This window comes from Coregonus clupeaformis, unplaced genomic scaffold (assembly GCF_020615455.1).
Source record: "Coregonus clupeaformis isolate EN_2021a unplaced genomic scaffold, ASM2061545v1 scaf0254, whole genome shotgun sequence".
Lineage (NCBI taxonomy): Eukaryota > Metazoa > Chordata > Actinopteri > Salmoniformes > Salmonidae > Coregonus > Coregonus clupeaformis.
The window spans coordinates 342,363-362,500 of NW_025533709.1; the positions used below are offsets into that span (position 1 = coordinate 342,363).

At 45.6% G+C, this 20,138-nt stretch overlaps 1 protein-coding gene across 1 annotated transcript in view; it reads right to left on the bottom strand.

Annotated features, from left to right (window-relative positions):
- The window catches only part of dcc (DCC netrin 1 receptor), a 395,572-nt gene that overhangs the window by 245,720 nt on the left and 129,714 nt on the right, over window positions 1–20,138 (bottom strand). The window contains exons 9-11 of the mRNA XM_045214418.1: window positions 18,890–19,038; window positions 13,509–13,647; window positions 2,863–2,912 (exon numbers count right to left, since the gene is read on the bottom strand). Coding sequence (XP_045070353.1) covers window positions 2,863–2,912; window positions 13,509–13,647; window positions 18,890–19,038 — 338 coding nt within the window. The remainder of the gene's footprint in view (window positions 1–2,862; window positions 2,913–13,508; window positions 13,648–18,889; window positions 19,039–20,138) is intronic.

Below are 20,138 nucleotides of genomic sequence, written 5' to 3' on the forward strand. Positions count from 1 at the left end.
TCATTCTCTTTAATACCGGTAAGTACCAGATTTTATCTCATAGATCTAGTCTGTATTTCAAGTAAGGCTTCTCTCAAAAAATATCTCCTATAATGCCATTATCGTTTTTTGTGCTGAGTTTCATTATTTATCAAGGCCACTTGGCGATTATAATTATGTTTAGTATACTGATGTTTTCATCATTTGACCGCAAGTCTTGACCTTGGCGTCGTAGTAGTTGGGGTATTTATTTTTCTGTGTGTGTGTGTGAGTGTGTGCGTGCGTGTGTGTGTGTGTGTGGGTGCGTGCGTGTGTGTGTGTGTGTGTGTTTGAGTGTGTGCATGTGTGTGTGTGTTTGAGTGCATGTGTTTGTGTGAGTGCGTGCGTGCGTGCGTGTGTGTGTGAGTGCGTGCGTGTGTGTGTTTGAGTGCGTGCGTGTGTGTGTGTTTGAGTGCGTGTGTGTGTGAGTGCGTGTGTGTGTGAGTGAGTGAGTGTGTGCGTGAGTGAGTCAGTGAGTGAGTGTGAGTGCGTGCATGCGTGTGTGTGTGTGTGAGTGCGTGCCTGCGTGTGTGTGTGAGTGCGTGCATGCGTGAGTGCGTGCGTGCGTGTGTGTGTGAGTGCGTGCGTGCGTGCTCCTCCTCCCCTTGTTCCCATTCAACCTCAACTCCTTCAGGGAGAAATTACATCTCTTAATCTGAGAGAATAACGTAAACACTAGTCTCTCCTCTAGTCTAACAGCAGGTCAATCTATACAGAACCTCTATTCTCAGTATCATGATTCATACTGGATTAAAACTGTGTAATCAAATCAAATGTATTTTTACACCAGCCGATGTCACAAAGTGCTTGTACAGAAACCCAGCCTAAAACCCCAAACAGCAGCAATGCAGATGGAGAAGCACGGTGGCTAGGAAAAACTCCCTAGAAAGGCAGGAACCTAGGAAGAAACCTAGAGAGGAACCAGGCTCTGTGTGGTGGCCAGTCCTCTTCTGGCTGTGCCGGGTGGAGATTATAAGAGTACATGGCCATTAAAGCCAGATTGTTCTTCTAGATGTTAAATCGTTCATAGATGACCAGCAGGGTCAAATAATAATCACAGAGGTTGTAGAGGTTGCAACAGGTCAGCACCTCAGGAGTACATGTCAGTTGGCTTTTCATAGCCGAGCATTCAGAGGTTGAGACAGCAGGTGCGGTAGAGAGAAAGAGAGAGAGAGAGAGAGAGAGAGAGAGAGAGAGAGAGAGAGAGAGAGAGAGAGAGAGAGAGAGAGAGAGAGAGAGAGAGAGAGAGGGAGAGAGAGAGGAGAGAGAGAGAGAGAGAGAGAGAGAGAGAGAGAGAGAGAGAGAGAGAGAGAGAGAGAGAGAGAGAGAGAGAGAGAGAGAGAGAGAGAGAGAGAGAGAGAGAGAGAGAGAGAGAGAGAGAGAGAGAGAGAGAGAGAGAGAGAGAGAGAGAGAGAGAGAGAGAGAGAGAGAGAGAATCGAAAACAGCAGGTCCGGGACAATCTCTCTCTTATTCATGCAGTTAGCCACTAGCCCCCACAAACGTTCCTAAAATGACTTTTCTATTTAAAGCATCAAGCCGTCATTCTGTTATGAAATGTCAATAACGTTATGAATAACTATTGTTTAGACTTACCCTGTCTATCCTGTCGAAATTGTTCAGTGGTTTACTAAAGTGCGTCCCAAATGGCACCCTATTCCCTATGTAGTGCACTACTTTTGACCAGAGCCCGGTATAGGGAATAGGGTGCCATTTGGGACGTATACTATAACATTCAATCCAACGTGACCGGATCGCTCTGAAGAATGACTATAATCCAGTTTTTAATCCGTTCTTCCATCACCACAAGGTGTTAGAGTAGATTCAATTTCTACCCTGACAGGTCAGAGAGATGCCATGACCTCCTCATATGGCCCAAGGTTTTATCTTCTAAAGGTGACTCTTTATTCCCCTAGTCTAAGCTAGCTGGTGCCGTCGCAGCTAGTATCACATTTCATTTATATGTTCTTCTCCAGTTTCTATCCATCAATAGAAAAATATCCATCTTCCTTCAGCTTCAAAGCCATGCTGAGGTGAGCGGTCCTTGACTGGCTATTCACTGACAAACTGCTGCTCTTTTACAGAAAGTACTATCGGAAGACTGGCGTGAATAATTCTGTCTCAGACCGACACTTCTGTTTTTGAACGGAGGTTCTATCTCTCCGGGTTTCTACTGTAAAATGTTGAAATAAACTAGTATCCAGGTAAAACACAGAGATAAGAAAAGGATTAGCAGAATATGTCCAAGGCTGGATCTTCTAGGCTTGGACATATTTTGTGGACCAAGATCTGTCATGCACTTTCCTCTGTTCTTCCACGTTTTTCCTAAAACCCTCCTACCACTCTGTGCCTCAAATAGCAGGAGGGAGAGCAGAGTAGAGCAGAAGAGAGCCAACGCGCAGGAGCCAAATGGGAGCACTTAGGGCCCCAGCCACTGAAGCCTGTAGGGGCCACTGCAAGCTGTTTTTCTGAAAACACAACACAACTTTTGTCCTGTACTAAATCCTTCTGCTACTCCAGGGATCCACTCTGGCATAAACAGGCTGTCTGTAGCACAGCAGCTCATTCTGGATTCTAGCAATGTGTTTAATCAAGCGTTCAGGTTCATACAGACGGAGCGAACTAACTGGAAGGGGAAGCAGAGCTATTTCTGTCAATACAAATAGAGCTCCTGTGGGTCTCAGAGTGAAGTCAACTTTTGAAAGGCCAACAGCCAAATTCGTCAGACCAACAAAAACAAAAAATTTCTGATGGTACAATCTACTTAAAGGGTTGACATTTTAGATGGCAAATTATATATACTTACACACATTATACATCTTAAATCACAAAACGCATGTACTCACTCTTGACAGGACTACTTCCAAGGAGATGTTCTGCGGAGGACCACTTGGCACTGTGTGGGAGAAACAATAGCAAAACATGAGTCTTGAAAATACAAAACACCTTTACAGCATGTGTAACAGACGTGGATGAGTCAAGGCCTATTGCAGTCCTATTGTGATAAAGTAGACTGACTAACATGTAGAGCTTGGCCCACCGTGGGAAACGAACCCACAACCCTTGCGTTGCAAGCGCCATGCTCTACCAACTGAGCTACACGGGGGGGCCAATCTGTCATTCCACTGTCGAGCACTGGACATGAATCATCAAATTGCTCCCCATTTAAGTAATTGAAGTACATCTCCTGTGGAAAAGGTAAATGGTTGAATTAGTCAGAGGGAAGGAAGGAAACAGAGAACTGTTCCTCTTTGACTAGGGGTGGATGTAGTGGCTGTGTCCCAAATTGCACTACTTTTGACCAGGGCCAATATGGCTAAATTCAAAAGCAGTGCACTATATAGGGAAAAGGTTGCCATTTGGGACGAATCCCTAGTCTGAGATCATTTGAGAACAAAGGAAATGGTGGCATTAAAGAGACTCCATTGGGCTTATCTACGACAGGGCCTCTCCAGCCCGGCCAATGGGCACGCAGGATGGAAACGACCCCTTTAGAATCTTTAGAGTGACCTGATTAGGTAACATGATTGACAGGTAACAAGACTGACCTTTCTACAGACATCATCCATCATGACAGTACCCTAAACACTCAGAGATAGAGGCCACATTTACATTTACATTTACATTTTAGTCATTTAGCAGACGCTCTTATCCAGAGCGACTTACAGTTAGTGAGTGCATACATTATTTTTTTATTTTTCATACTGGCCCCCAGTGGGATTCGAACCCACAACCCTGGCGTTGCAAACGCCATGCGCTATCAACTGAGCTACATCCCTGCTGGCCATTCCCTCCCCTACCCTGGACCAATTGTGCGCCGCACCATGGGTCTCCCGGTCGCGGCCGGCTACAACAGAGCCTGGATTCGAACCAGGATCTCTAGTGGCACAGCTAGCACCGCAATGCAGTGCCTTAGACCACTACGCCACTTGACTTTAAACAGCTATTGGTGATCATGAAAATAATTGCCATCACCTGCTATGGGTGTGGGGGGGTTCATGACAAGAAACCTAAAAGCAATTGTTTTAACTGCTTCTGGTTTTGTGAATCATGACGGTGTTAAAGGGATAGTGTGATATTCTGTGAAGGAAGTTTAAGGTAATTTGCTAGCGTACCCATAGACTTCCAGTCATTGCGCTAACGCTAGTTAGCATCGGCTCGCGAAACTACCTCTAACTTCCTTCACACTGCACTCAGAGACATAAAAACGTTATCCACGACTTCATCTGACTCTGGGGAAGTAGAAAAAACGGAATTGCCAGAATCTATCCCTTTAAGCAAGAAGTACTATTACATTTCAACTGTAAAGTATTTACACCCAGTTATTATTATTATTATTCCCATTGTTATCAGTTATCAGCAACAGCTCGATAGTATCAAAGATAGGATTTTTCAAAACAGGTCGCCATAATTCCAGGTTTTGCAGATTAGACTATTCAGCTCATTGACTGGAGAGGTGTAGTGGTTCTGGCAGCACACAGTCCACGGGCGGTGTTGGGTACTGAGGAGGTTGGTGGTGGCATGGCACGTGTGAGGCCAGCCGGGTAGACGTGCATTGGGACCTGAACCACTAGAACGGCACGGAGCCGCCGTGGTGGTACGAGCGAATGGTGTGTGGACTGGCGACGTGTGCGAGGGGAAAGGTCATGAATTACCCTGAAGAGAGAGAAAGGAGAAGCCAGCCGGCAGTAAAGAAAGAGAGAGAGAGAGAGGCGGCAGTGGCTGCAGCCGGCCGGCCCAGTGGTTTGGTTATGACAGCACAAGGAGCATTAATTAAGCAAGAGATAGAAAAGGCGGCTCTTGGGGCTCATTTGAAACATTCAGCAAAGCCACCGCTAATGGGATCTGACAGAAGATACCTTACTGCTGCCCTCTTGACCCTCTCAGCTCTGCACTGAATGTAATACGATGAGACGATCAGGACCTATAAGAGAGTCCTTGGGGCTGGGAGGAGCTGAGAGGAGCTGGGAGGGGCTGAGAGAAGCTGGGAGGGGCTGAGAGGAGCTGGGAGGAGCTGAGAGGAGCTGAGAGGAGTTGAGAGGGGCTGGGAGGAGCTGAGAGGAGCTGGTAGGGGCTGGGAGGAGCTGAGAGAAGGTGAGAGGAGCTGGGAGGAGCTGAGATGAGCTGAGAGGAGCTGAGAGGAGCTGGGAGGGGCTAGGAGGAGCTGAGAGGAGCTGGGAGGGGCTGGGAGGAGCTGAGAGGAGCTGAGAGGAGCTGGGAGGGGCTGGGAGGAGCTGAGAGGAGCTGAGAGGAGCTGGGAGGGGCTAGGAGGAGCTGAGAGGAGCTGAGAGGAGCTGGGAGGGGCTGGGAGGAGCTGGGAGGAGCTGAGAGGAGCTGGGAGGGGCTAGGAGGAGCTGAGAGGAGCTGAGAGGAGCTGGGAGGGGCTGGGAGGAGCTGGGAGGAGCTGAGAGGAGCTGGGAGGGGCTAGGAGGAGCTGAGAGGAGCTGGAAGTAAAAGGAGACCACAAGGCTCCATTTGGCACCTTGCTCTGAACGGAGAGTGACCGAGAGAGAGAGATGGAGAGATGGAGAGAATGACAAAGAGAGAGATAAGAGAGAGTAGTGGGCTAGGCTCTGATCTCAGTGACAGAGAGATGGAGTAGAGATGGAGTAGAGATGGAGTAGAGATGGAGTAGAGATGGATTAGAGATGGAGTAGAGTGGGCTAGGCTCTGATCTCAGTGAGAGAGATGGAGTAGAGATGGAGTAGAGATGGAGTAGAGATGGATTAGAGATGGAGTAGAGATGGAGTAGAGATGGAGTAGAGATGGAGTAGAGATGGAGTAGAGATGGAGTAGAGATGGAGTAGAGATGGAGTAGAGATGGAGTAGAGATGGAGTAGAGATGGAGTAGAGATGGAGTAGAGATGGATTAAAGATGGAGTAGAGATGGAGTAGATATGGATTAGAGATGGAGTAGAGTGGGCTAGGCTCTGATCTCAGTGAGAGAGATGGAGTAGAGATGGAGTAGAGATGGAGTAGAGATAGAGTAGAGATGGATTAGAGATGGAGTAGAGATGGATTAGAGATGGAGTAGAGATAGAGTAGAGATGGATTAGAGATGGAGTAGAGATGGATTAGAGATGGAGTAGAGATGGAGTAGAGATGGAGTAGAGATGGAGTATAGATGGAGTAGAGATGGAGTAGAGATGGAGTAGAGATGGAGTAGAGATGGAGTAGAGATGGAGTAGAGATGGAGTAGAGATGGAGTAGAGTGGGCTAGGCTCTGTATGCCCAGTATGCGCCACAAATGCCAATGTCTTTGCCTGAGTACTGCTGAGGATTGCAGATATGGGGTGTGGTAGAGCACCTCCACCGCTCCCTGTACCCACCTTGTTCACATCAGGAAGAAAAACACACAAACTTTCAGCGATCACAGCGCTTTTCCCCCCTGATCACTGCTCCTCTTAGCCTGCCTTTGATGCCCTTAGTAGTACATGACAAAAACTCTAAGTGAAAAGTCTGTCTGAGCGATGTGCAGTTTGCCCTCCTCTCTCCACATTACCCCACTGACACATCACAGCCAACAGACCAAACATCCGTGGGCTGCATTGTAAATACTTCAAGCTGGTGAGGGTTCATAAAAGGCTGGGCCACTTCAATCCATGAGAATTACCACAGAGCACAGTCATAATCCCACGGTCAACAGTTAACACTTAAATCAATAGCTTGATGTTAGACAGCTAATCACGGTTAATCAACAGGTCTAATTGAAAATCGAGATAGACGGTTCATATTAAAAACTGATCTTTAGTAGCCGAGCATGGCTTCTAGGGTTGGGCGATATCCAGATTTTCATATCGTCATAAAATCCTTCTCTCATCCCGGGATTTATGGTATTACCGTCTTAGTACACAAATAAAACAAGATATTACAAAAAAGCCCATTGGGCATCTATTACCAGAATGCTAACCAAATGAGCAAAAGTACTAGTTCATTTCCATAAAAATAAACGAATTGCAAGACAGGCAATCCAGCTCATAAAGTTATACAAGTATAGATAGTAAGTAGCTACCGAATGTCATTTTTGGTGAGTTTGGACATTTACAAGCGAATGTGCAAATAAACAATGTTTTGACGCATGCTTGTCTGAAGGAAGAACAGTACTGGTTCTGGAGCAGCTGTGTCTGTGTGGAGTCTGGAGTCGCTAGGGCAACGGGCCTGCCTTCTCTGCTTGGAAAAGAGGGGGGAGGAGCAGACTGAGGGGCCGAGAATGGACAGGAGAAAAATGCAAGGAAATGAAGATAGCAGTGGCAGCTGTACAGATAACTCATCCAAAGGGCTTTGACTTTTCAACGCAGCAGATTGATGCCCTGTCTCCTTATTAATTCAGCCACTCACTGAGATAACTAGCAAGTTGAACCATATACACAGCTCACCAGCTCCCGCTTTCTCCTGTTGTGCTGTTTACAAACAAACACGTGACTGGTTCAACTGTTCTGGGGAACTACGGTAAGCTTAATAATGTGAAATAATGTGACAGGTGAAATGAAGAACGCAACCTGCTTTAACTCCTAACGTATTGCACAAGTTGACTGCAGGTATTAACGTAAAAAGTAGCTACAAATATTACAATCTATTTAAAAAGCGTCTAATAAATAGTTTTTGGCGGTATTGACGGTATTGACGGTATTGACGGTATTGACGGTATTGACGGTATTGAAAAACCATCCCGTGGGTATTTCCAAATACCCAGGTATACGGTATATGTGACCGACCGGCTCGATTCCGTCTTATGTAGCAACATTTGAAATTGTGTTTTTTACATTGGATAAAAGTAGAGACTCAGAGCTAGAAAATGGTATATCATACACTACAGTTGAGGAACTATGGGAAAGTTATTCTGCTTTGAAAGTTGATAAACTTGTAACCTCACTTTTGAGAAAATGTCCCTTGAATGTTTTCGTAAACCTACTGGAGAGCTCTTATTTTAGCCCCACCCATCTCTTTAAGGTTTCACATGTGAGGCCATGTACTAAACAACCAAAGATTTCAAGGCTAAAGGCTGGTTTATACTACGGGGTGTGTTCGTAAAATTCAATCTGGAGTGCCAGAGTGAGCTCAGAGTGTTTGTCCGTTTGTAAATTCAGAGTTCGCAAATGCAGTGTTTCGCTCTCGGAGCGTTCAGAGCACTCTGGCCGAGGAGTAGGGTTGATCCGAGCGTTCTGACCTAACAACAGCAGTCAAGCACCCAAGCTAACTGGCTAACTGGCTTAGGCTGTTTTTATGTTGGTGACTGCAACTGTGCTGCTGGCAACAATTTAAGTATGTTTTTTTTTTTGCTGACATTTACTGACACCGGCCATATTCAACGGGTGTTGAGCGTTCGTAAATTCATCAGTTATTCTGCGCTCTGGCACACTCAGACGAGAGTGCTCTGAAATCGGAGTAGATAGCCAGAGTGAATTTACAAACGCACCCTACGTCTATCGACAGTTGTCGCAGTGACATCATGAACATTCTATTGAAATAGTTGCATAGTGGAGTCTTTTGTTTAGACATGTGTAGCTAGCTAGCTAGCTAACTTGAAATGAAAACAAATTTCTGACAAAATTTTGAAACGTGTAATATCTGAAAATGTAGCTAGCTAGACTATCTTACTGGTATACATGGATGGACACTTCTCCCTCTCTGTCACTGATGCCATTGTTACCCTTCATTTGAGACAGGTGTTTTATATCACAGCCTTCTGTGTGTTTTCTTTTCGACTCCCTCTGCATATTTGCAATCAAACGCCAGAATCTTCTCCATCTCCTTAGCTATCATACTCTAATACCACCGGGCATTACACTGATTTCAAAACTCGGTCCTCCAGAAAGTGGAGAGCAACACTTTTGCAGGTCTACTACGTGATATCTTTCAAAAAAAGCTGCGTTAGAAAGGATTACCTACACATACTGACCAGCTCATGTTATAGACAGAAGCGTGCAACATGGCAGACGAATCCGAACTCATCTCTCGGCATATCCAGCCCACCAATTATCTCAGCCAATCATAGCTAGCAGGAAGGTTCCTCTCTTCTTCCATGGCTAAACCAACTAGGCTCGTAATTTAACAACTATATTCGTATTTACAGATGGCATACAAGTTTGTTATTAAGGCACATGAAAGTTCACATGTTCCAGAAGGCATTTGTGCCAAAAAACGCATTTTGATTTAAAAAAGGGTTTACGTTTAAATGTCTCTCCTGTGAAGTAGTGATGCGCGACATACGCCTAGTTTCCTGAAACGATTCACATATACGGTATACCACCAAAGCCTTGTAGCTTCCAGTTTTAGATCCAATTAAAGGTGAGGTTCAGTAGCCTAGAGTAGCTTCTAGTTTTAGATCCAATTAAAGGCGAGGTTCAGTAGCCTAGCGAACAAGCCCCTCTCTGATCCTCCTTTGTGTTAGCAACTTTCTCTCATAGCCCACGACTTCTCCCGGGAGAACCAGCAAGAGGGAAGGGAACTATTGCAACGTCTGTTTCCAGTCAGTCAAAGACTCTGATCCAAATAAGAGACAACATGAAAGAGGCAAATGACTCCAAACTAAATAGTAGAGAGAGAGAGAGAGAGACAGCCCTGAACAGCGCCGGATAAGATGGCTGCCGTTTTACAGCCCTCTAACCATTTGTACTATTATGTGTGTTTTTCCGCGTTATTTTGTAATTTATTTTGTACATAATGTTTCTGCCATCGTCTCTTCTAACCAAAAAGAGCTTCTGGATATCAGGACAGCGATTACTCACCTCGTATTGGACGAAGATTTTTTCTTCAACGAGGCGGCCACGAAGGATATCATACAGACACCCGACAAGGCCCAAATCCCCGTCATTCGCGTGAGGAAGAGACGGAGATATCGTGGACGTAGATCGGGTGCCTTGTAAGGATCCGACGGCGGCCAGTAAACTGCCTCTTCCATCAATCCTATTAGCCAATCTTCAATCATTGGATAACAAATTGGATGACCTAAGATTACGGTTATCCTACCAACGGGACATTAAAAACTGTAATATCTTATGATTCACCGAGTCGTGGCTGAACGCAGCGACAATGATAACATACAGCTAGCGGGCTATACGCTACATCGGCAGGATAGAACGGCTGACTCCCGGTAAGACAAGGGGTGGCGGTCTGTGAATATTTGTAAACAACAGCTGGTGGACAAAATCAAAAACTAAGGAAGTCTCGAGGTTTTGCTCGCCTGAGGTAGAGTATCTTATGATAAGCTGTAGACCACACTATTTACCAAGAGAGTTTTCATCTATATTTTTCATAGCTGTCTATTTACCACCACAAACCAATGCTGGCATTAAGATTGCACTGAATGAGTTGTACAAGGCCATAAATCAACAGGAAAACGCTCATCCAGATGCAGCGCTCCTAGTGGCCGGGGACTTTAATGCAGGGAAACTTAAATCCGTTCTACCTAATTTCTACCAGCATGTTAAATGTGCAACCAGAGGAAAAAAAAACTCTAGACCACCTTTACTCCACACACAGAGACGCATACAAAGCTCTCCCTCGCCCTCCATTTGGCAAATCTGACCATAACTCTATCCTCCTGATTCCTGCTTATAAGCAAAAACTAAAGCAGGAAGCAACAGTGACTCGGTTAATAAAAAAGTGGTCAGATGACGCAGATGCTAAGCTACAGGACTGTTTTGCTAGCACAGACTGGAACATGTTCCGGGATTCTTCAGACAGCATTGAGGAGTACACCACATCAGTCACTGGCTTCATCAATAAGTGCATCGATGATGTCGTCCCCACAGTGACCGTGACGTACATACCCCAACCAGAAGCCATGGATTACAGGAAACATCCGCACTGAGCAAAAGGGTAGAGCTGCCGCTTTCAAGGAACGGGACTCTAACCCGGACGCTTATAAGAAATCCCGCTATGCCCTCCGACGAACCATCAAACAGGCAAAGAGTCAATACAGGGCTAAGATTGAATCGTACTACACTGGCTCTGATGCTCGTCGGATGTGGCAGGGCTTGAAAACTATTACAGACTACAAAGGGAAGCACAGCCGCGAGCTGCCCAGTGACACAAGCCTACCAGACGAGCTAAACCACTTCTATGCTCGCTCGAGGCAAGCAACACTGAAGCATGCATGAGAGCACCAGCTGTTCCGGATGACTATGTGATCACGCTCTCCGTAGCCGATGTGAGTAAGACTTTTAAGCAGGTCAACATTCACAAGGCCGCAGGGCCAGACGGATTACCAGGACGTGTACTCCGAGCATGTGCTGACCAACTGGCAAGTGTCTTCACTGACATTTTCAACATGTCCCTGACTGAGTCTGTAATACCAACATGTTTCAAGCAGACCACCATAGTCCCCGTGCCCAAGGACTCTAAGATAACCTGCCTAAATGACTACCGACCCGTAGCACTGACATCTGTAGCCATGAAGTGCTTTGAAAGGCTGGTCATGGCTCACATCAACACCATTATCCCAGAAACCCTAGACCCACTCCAATTTGCATACTGCCCCAACAGATCCACAGATGATGCAATCTCTATTGCACTCCACACTGCCCTTTCCCACCTGGACAAGAGGAACACCTACGTGAGAATGCTATTCATTGACTACAGCTCAGCATTCAACACCATAGTGCCCTCTAAGCTCATCACTAAGCTAAGGATCCTGGGACTAAACACCTCCCTCTGCAACTGGATCCTGGACTTCCTGACGGGCCGCCCCCAGGTGGTAAGGGTAGGTAACAACACATCTGCCACACTGATCCTCAACACATCTGGCCCCCCTACCGCTGCGGAAGCACAGTTCCCGCTCAGCCCAGTCAAAAATGTTCGCTGCTCTGGCACCCCAGTGGTGGAACAAGCTCCCTCATGATGCCAGGACAGCGGAGTCACTCACCAGAGACACTTGAAACCCACCTCTTTAAGGAATACCTGGGATAGGATAAAGTAATCCTTCTACCCCCCCTTACCCCACCCCCAAAAAAATTAAAAAATTAAAAAATATTGTAAGGTGGTTGTCCCACTGGCTATCATAAGGTGAATGCACCAATTTGTATGTCGCTCTGGATAAGAGCGTCTGCTAAATGACGTAAATGTAAATGTAAAATGTATGATGAAACAGAAGTCAGTTTGTATAGATCTATCAGGAATCACAACAGAGCAGGGTCTGTATCTATCCATCCTCTCATATAATTTTATTCAGTGTGATTGTTCAAGCCACTCCTACTCTCCGACACTTAATACAAACAGGTCCTGTATATTAATAAGTCTCCTATCTGCAGGCAGGTACTGTAGAAAATGTCCTGGGGAGGCAGCCACTTGCCGTTTTAGTAATTATATTTCTATGGGGGAATACAGCCCCTCTGCAGGTAGGTAGTTTGTGTTCTGGAGGATATAGGGGAATAGGACCCTATCTGCAGGTAATGTAGCGTAGACTGCTTTCTGGAGGATACAGGGGAATAGGACCCTATCTGCAGGTAATGTAGCGTAGACTGCTTTCTGGAGGATACAGGGGAATAGGACCCTATCTGCAGGTAATGTAGCGTAGACTGCTTTCTGGAGGATACAGGGGAATAGGACCCTATCTGCAGGTAATGTAGTGTAGACTGCTTTCTGGAGGATACAGGGGAATCGGTCCACTTTCTGCAGGTAATGAAGCGTAGGAAATGTTCCTGGGGAGGCAGCCAATGGAACAAGTGAATAGGCAATGTTCTAAAGGGAGCCATCCAATGGAACGAGAGCTGCTGCTGCGGGTCCCAGGGGACTGTCTTCGTGACTAATTGAATCTGCAGATTGAGGGGACTGTGGGCGAGTCCCAAATGTCACCCTATTCTCTCTATAGTGCACTACTTTTGAACAGAACCCCTATGGGTCTTGGTCTAAAGTAGTGCACTACATAGGGAATAGGGTGACATTTGGCACACGGGCCCGATTCTTTAAGAGCGCTGGAGCAGTGCTAGGTAATCAGACCGTTCCAACGCGGTGCCATGTGGGCTGTCAGAGTTGAGTGACACCGCCGGAAATTGATTAACAAGAAAATAGAGTGTATGAATGCATACACTGGATGCGTCCCAAATGGTAACCCTATTCCCTACATAGTGCTTTCGGCCTGGTCAAACGTAGTGCAGTATACACAATGGGGGCGCCATTTGGGACGTATACACCGACTGGTGACATGCAGGCAGCTCATGTGTGTCAAATGCAATGAGATAATTAATAAAGGATCAACTGTGTCATTAATTCTTGATTAAGTTTCATTCATTATGAGGCTGTTTATCCCACTGCAATCAGAAGGGAAATGTATGAAAGGCACAGTATGACTTTCAGTAAACACACAGTGAACCCAGCAAGGGGTCTATTCGTTTGGGCACAAAACGGAAGACAACAGACTGAAATAGAGAAATACTTCCTGGGACATGTCCAATAAGAACCACTGGGGGTTAAGAATGAGAATAGTCCCTGTCAGGGAACCAATGAGAGTGAGTGAAAACACACAGTAATCCAATGAGAGTGAGCGTCGTACCATCAGACAGCGTGGTGATGCTCATGTCCTCTGTGGTGACCCCAGGGCCGTAGCGGTTCAACGCCAGGACACATAACGAGTACTCTGTGAACTTCTGAAGTCCCTCCATCTTATAACTCTGCCCGTTCACCTCCACACTCTGAAATAGAGAGAGATAGATAGAGATAGAGAGAGAAAGAGAGAGAGAGAGCGAAAGAGAGAGAGAGAGCGAAAGAGAGAGAGAAAGAGAGAGAGAGAGAGAGAGAGAGAGAGAGAGAGAGAGAGAGAGAGAGAGAGAGAGAGAGAGGGACAGAGAGAGAGAGAGAGAGAGAACACATACCTCTTTACAATAACGACCTGACTGCATGTAATGCATAGCAAATTAATTCTGAGTAAACAGCATATGAATGATCAGAAAACACATTAGCCATTCATTCACATTAGCCATAAAATGTCAAGTCTATATCAAGTAGCACATGTAAGTATTTATTCATGACAGAAGATGACTCATTAAACACTCTGTGCCTCATATAGCCACATTATTAAAATATACTGTAGGCCTCTCCACCATTCTCATATAGACACATACCAAGAGTTATCCATTTAAATATACAATAACAGTCATTGACATGTATATATATGTACTGTCTGCTTGTATTGTTTTAATGAAATTGTCAAACCCAATAAATCCTCTCTTCTATCATGTGATGGTAAGTACAGTAGCAGTCAGACAGAATGTTTCATTTCAGCCGGATCATCTTTAGGAGGGAGGGAGGGAGGGAGGGAGGGGGAGAGGGGGACGGAGATATGGGGGAGGGAGAGAGGGAGGGAGAGAGGGGGAGAGGGAGGGAAGGAAGGAAGGAGGGTGGGAGGGAGGGAGGGAGAGAGCGAGAGAGGGAGAGAGAGAGAAAATGAGAGAGAGTGAGAGGCAGAGAGATAGAGAGAGAGAAAGAAAGAAAGACAAAGAGAGACAAAGAGAGAGAGAGAGGGAGAGAGAGAGAGAGAGAGAGAGAGAGAGAGAGAGAGAGAGAGAGAGAGAGAGAGAGAGAGAGAGAGAGAGAGAGAGAGAGAGAGAGAGAGAGAGAGAGAGAGAGAGAGAGAGAGAGAGAGAAAGAAAGAAAGAGGCACTGTATTGGTGAAGGTGTAAACTTGGCAGTAGAAAACCTAAACAGTATATTTGACCTCTCAGCTTCCCTATCAAATCAAAAAAATTCAAGCAGACAACCTATAAATTAACAACAATGGCAAATGGTTTGATGAAGAATGCAAAGACCTAAGAAAGAAATTGAGAAACCTATCCAACCAAAAACATAGAGACCCAGAAAAACCTGAGCCTACACTTTCACTATGGTGAATCACTAAAATAATACAGAAATACACTACGGAAAAGTAAGGAACAGCACGTCAGAAATCAGCTCAATGTAATTGAAGAATCCATAGAATCTAACCACTTCTGGGAAAATTGGAACACACTAAACAAACAACAACATGAAAAGTTATCTATCCAAAACTGAGATGTATGGATAAACCACTTCTCCAATCTTTTTGGCCCTATAACAAAGAATAAACAGCAAAAACACACACAATTCTTTCCACAGGGCCGTGGGGTGAGACAGGGATTCAGCTTAAGCCTCACCCTCTTCAACATACACTACCAGTTAAAAGTTTGGACACACCTACTCATTCAAGGGTTTTTCTGTATTTTTACTATTTTTTACATTTTAGAATAATAGTGAAGACATCAAAACTATGAAATACCACATATGGAATCATGTAGTAACCAAAAAAGTGCCTTGATGACAACTTTGCACACTCTTGGCATTCTCTCAACCAGCTTCATGAGGTAGTCACCTGGAATGCATTTCAATTAACAGGTGTGCCTTCTTAAAAGTTAATTTGTGGAATTTATTTCCTTCTTAATGCATTTGAGCCAATCAACTTGTGTTGTGACAAGGTGGGGGGGTTGGGGGGGGGTATACAGAAGATAGCCCTATTTGGTAAAAGACCAAGTCCATATTATGGCAAGAACAGCTCAAATAAGCAAAGAGAAACGACAGTGCATCATTACTTTAAGACATGAAGGTCAGTCAATATGGAACATTTCAAGAACTTTGAAAGTTTCTTCAAGTGCAGTCGCAAACACCATCAAGCTCTATGATGGCAGAATACTGACTGACCCAAAATTAAGGAAAGCTTTGACTATGTACAGACTCAGTGAGCATAGCCTTGCTATTGAGAAAGGCCACCGTAGGCAGACCTGGCTCTCAAGAGAAGACAGGCTATGTGCACACTGCCCACAAAATGAGGTGGAAACTGAGCTGCACTTCCTAACCTCCTGCCAAATGTATGACCATATTAGAGACACATATTTCTCTCAAATTACACAGACCCACAAAGAATTCGAAAATTCCAATTTTGATAAACTCCCATACAGTGAGGGAAAAAAGTATTTGATCCCCTGCTGAGTTTGTACGTTTGCCCACTGACAAAGAAATGATCAGTCTATAACTTTAATGGTAGCTTTATTTGAACAGTGAGAGACAGAATAACAACAAAAAAATTCAGAAAAATGCATGTCAAAAATGTTATAAATTGATTTGCATTTTAATGAGGGAAATAAGTATTTGACCCCCTCTCAATCAGAAAGATTTCTGGCTCCCAGGTGTCTAGTATACAGGTAACGAGCTGAGATTAGGAGCACACTCTTAAAGGGAGTGCTCCTAATCTCAGTTTGTTACCTGTATAAAAGACACCTGTCCACAGAAGCAATCAATCAATCAGATTCCAAACTCTTCACCATGGCCAAGACCAAAGAGCTCTCCAAGGATGTCAGGGACAAGATTGTAGACCTACACAAGGCTGGAATGGGCTACAAGACCATCGCCAAGCAGCTTGGTGAGAAGGTGACAACAGTTGGTGCGATTATTCGCAAATGGAAGAAACACAACATAACTGTCAATCTCCCTCGGCCTGGGGCTCCATGCAAGATCTCACCTTGTGGAGTTGCAATGATCATGAGAACGGTGAGGAATCAGCCCAGAACTACACGGGAGGATCTTGTCAATGATCTCAAGGCAGCTGGGACCTTAGTCACCAAGAAAACAATTGGTAACACACTACGCCGCGAAGGACTGAAATCCTGCAGCGCCCACAAGGTCCCCCTGCTCAAGAAAGCACATATACAGGGCCGTCTGAAGTTTGCCAATGAACATCTGAATGATTCAGAGGAGAACTGGGTGAAAGTGTTGTGGTCAGATGAGACCAAAATGGAGCTCTTTGACATCAACTCAACTCGCCGTGTTTGGAGGAGGAGGAATGCTGCCTATGACCCCAAGAACACCATCCCCACCGTCAAATATGGAGGTGGAAACATTATGCTTTGGGGGTGTTTTTCTGCTAAGGGGACAGGACAACTTCACCGCACCAAAGGGACGATGGACGGGGCCATGTACTGTCAAATCTTGGGTGAGAACCTCCTTCCCTCAGCCAGGGCATTGAAAATGGGTCGTGGATGGGTATTCCAGCATGACAATGACCCAAAACACACGGCCAAGGCAACAAAGGAGTGGCTCAAGAAGAAGCACAGTGGCCTAGCCAGTGGCCTAGCCAGTCTCCAGACCTTAATCCCATAGAAAATCTGTGGAAGGAGGTGAAGGTTCGAGTTGCCAAACGTCAGCCTCGAAACCTTAATGACTTGGAGAAGATCTTCATAGAGGAGTGGAACAAAATCCCTCCTGAGATGTGTGTAAACTTGGTGGCCAACTACAAGAAACGTCTGACCTCTGTGATTGCCAGCAAGGGTTTTGCCACCAAGTACTAAGTCATGTTTTGCAGAGGGGTCAAACACTTATTTCCCTCATTAAAATGCAAATCAATTCATAACATTTTTGACATGCGTTTTTCTGGATCTTTTTGTTGTTATTCTGTCTCTCACTGTTCAAATAAACCTACCATTAAAATTATAGACTGATCATGTCTTTGTCAGTGGGCAAACGTACAAAATCAGCAGGGGATCAAATACTTTTTTCCCTCACTGTATGTGTGTGTGTGTGTGTGTGTGGGTGTGTGTATATGTGTGTAATTGTGTGTGTATGTGTGTGTGTGTGTGTGTGTGTGTGTGTGTGTGTGTGTGTGTGTGTGTGTGTGTGTGTGTGTGTGTGTGTGTGTGTGTGTGTGTGTATGTGTGTTATGTGTGTATATGTGTGTGTGTGTATATGTGTGTGTGTGTGAAGAGAAAGTGTATAATACAATCAATAGAGCAAAGTCCACTTAACTCCAGGTTATAACATCTAAAGCCCTGGATCACGTTATCAGCTTTACTGAGATGACCTAAAAGAGCTGTCAAATAATAATGAAATAATGAAAACGGCAGACATAAAAGCATTTTGACAGTTTACAAAAATAATAAGATTGTGATGGTCAGTGTCAGTGGCTTCTACACTGAGTATACCAAACATTAAGAACACTTTCCTGACATGTTGACTCCAATGCTTCCCACCGTTGTGTCAAGTTGGCTGGATGTCCCTTGGGTGATGGACCATTCTTGATACACACGGAAAACTGTTGAGAGTGAAAAACCCACCAGCATTGCAGTTCTTGACACAAACTGGTGCACCCTCTGATTGGCACACAAACACAATCCATTTCCCAATTGTCTCAAGGCTTAAAAATCATTCCATAACCTGTCTCCTCCCTTCCATACCAGCAGCTTAACACCCTGCATCCCACTGCAGGCTTGCCTCTGAAGCTAAGCAGGGTTGGTCCTGGATGGGAGACCAGATGCTGCTGGAGGACCAGTAGGAGGCACTCTTTCCTCTGGTCGAAATAAAAAAATATCCCAGGGGCCTCCCAAGTGGCACGGTGGGCTAAGGCACTGCATCACAGTGCTAGAGGTGTCACTACAGACCCGGGTTTGATCCCAGGCTGTGTCGCGACCGGGAGACCCATGAGGCGGTGCACAATTGGCCCAGTGTCGTCTGGGTTAGGGGAGGGTTTGGCTGGCTGGGATGTCCTTGTCCCATTGTGCTCTAGCGACTCCTTGTGGCGGGCCTGGGCGCATGCACGCATGACTTTGGTCACCAGCTGTACGGTGTTTCCTCCGACACGTTGGTGCTTCCGGGTTAAGCGAGCAGTGTGTCAAGAAGCAGCTTGGCAGGGTTGTGTTTTTGGAGGACGCATGGCTCTTGACCCGTCGCCTCTCCCGAGTCTGTACGGGAGTTGCAGCGATGGGACAAGACCAAGCTTTAATTCTGCTAATGACTTTACTACTTTCATAGAAAGTGGATAGAACTTAGTACTGGCCCTGTGCGTTCTCAGATTAACTCATTTGACCCGAGAGCTATGTTAGCTCTTCTATCTGTGTCAGGTGGGCTGACGTTGATTGGACCAGGAAAGCCATGTACCTGTTCCTTGCCAGAGGGTGTCTCGGTCCAGAGCAGTCTGTACCCCAGCAGGGGACCGTTGGCGTAGGCTGGGGCGTCCCAGGAGGCCTGGATGGAGGTGGGGGAGATGGACTCTACCTGGAGGTTCTCCACCGGCCCAGGGACCTTCACTGCTTGGACAGGAAGACATGATCAGATCAGAACGAGACATACATCAGACACACAGATTCACACACAAATCATAGATCACACACACACACACACACACACACACACAAACACACACGTATAGATACATGGAGAACAGGAGAGCTAAACAGAATTCCCTTTCTGCTAAATTGGGGTGCGTCCAAGGCATCACCAGTTCATTACTAGGAAGCTACTCTCCTGCATTAGAACACCAGTTCATTACTAGGAAGCTACTCTCCCGCATTAGAACACCAGTTCATTACTAGGAAGCTACTCTCCCGCATTAGAACACCAGTTCATTACTAGGAAGCTACTCTCCCGCATTAGAACACCAGTTCATTACTAGGAAGCTACTCTCCCGCATTAGAACACCAGTTCATTACTAGGAAGCTACTCTCCGCATTAGAACACCAGTTCATTACTAGGAAGCTACTCTCCCGCATTAGAACACCAGTTCATTACTAGGAAGCTACTCTCCCGCATTAGAACACCAGTTCATTACTAGGAAGCTACTCTCCGCATTAGAACACCAGTTCATTACTAGGAAGCTACTCTCCCGCATTAGAACACCAGTTCATTACTAGGAAGCTACTCTCCCGCATTAGAACACCAGTTCATTACTAGGAAGCTACTCTCCGCATTAGAACACCAGTTCATTACTAGGAAGCTACTCTCCCGCATTAGAACACCAGTTCATTACTAGGAAGCTACTCTCCTGCATTAGAACACCAGTTCATTACTAGGAAGCTACTCTCCTGCATTAGAACACCAGTTCATTACTAGGAAGCTACTCTCCCGCATTAGAACACCAGTTCATTACTAGGAAGCTACTCTCCCGCATTAGAACACCAGTTCATTACTAGGAAGCTACTCTCCCGCATTAGAACACCAGTTCATTACTAGGGAAGCTACTCTCCCGCATTAGAACACCAGTTCATTACTAGGAAGCTACTCTCCGCATTAGAACACCAGTTCATTACTAGGAAGCTACTCTCCCGCATTAGAACACCAGTTCATTACTAGGAAGCTACTCTCCCGCATTAGAACACCAGTTCATTACTAGGAAGCTACTCTCCGCATT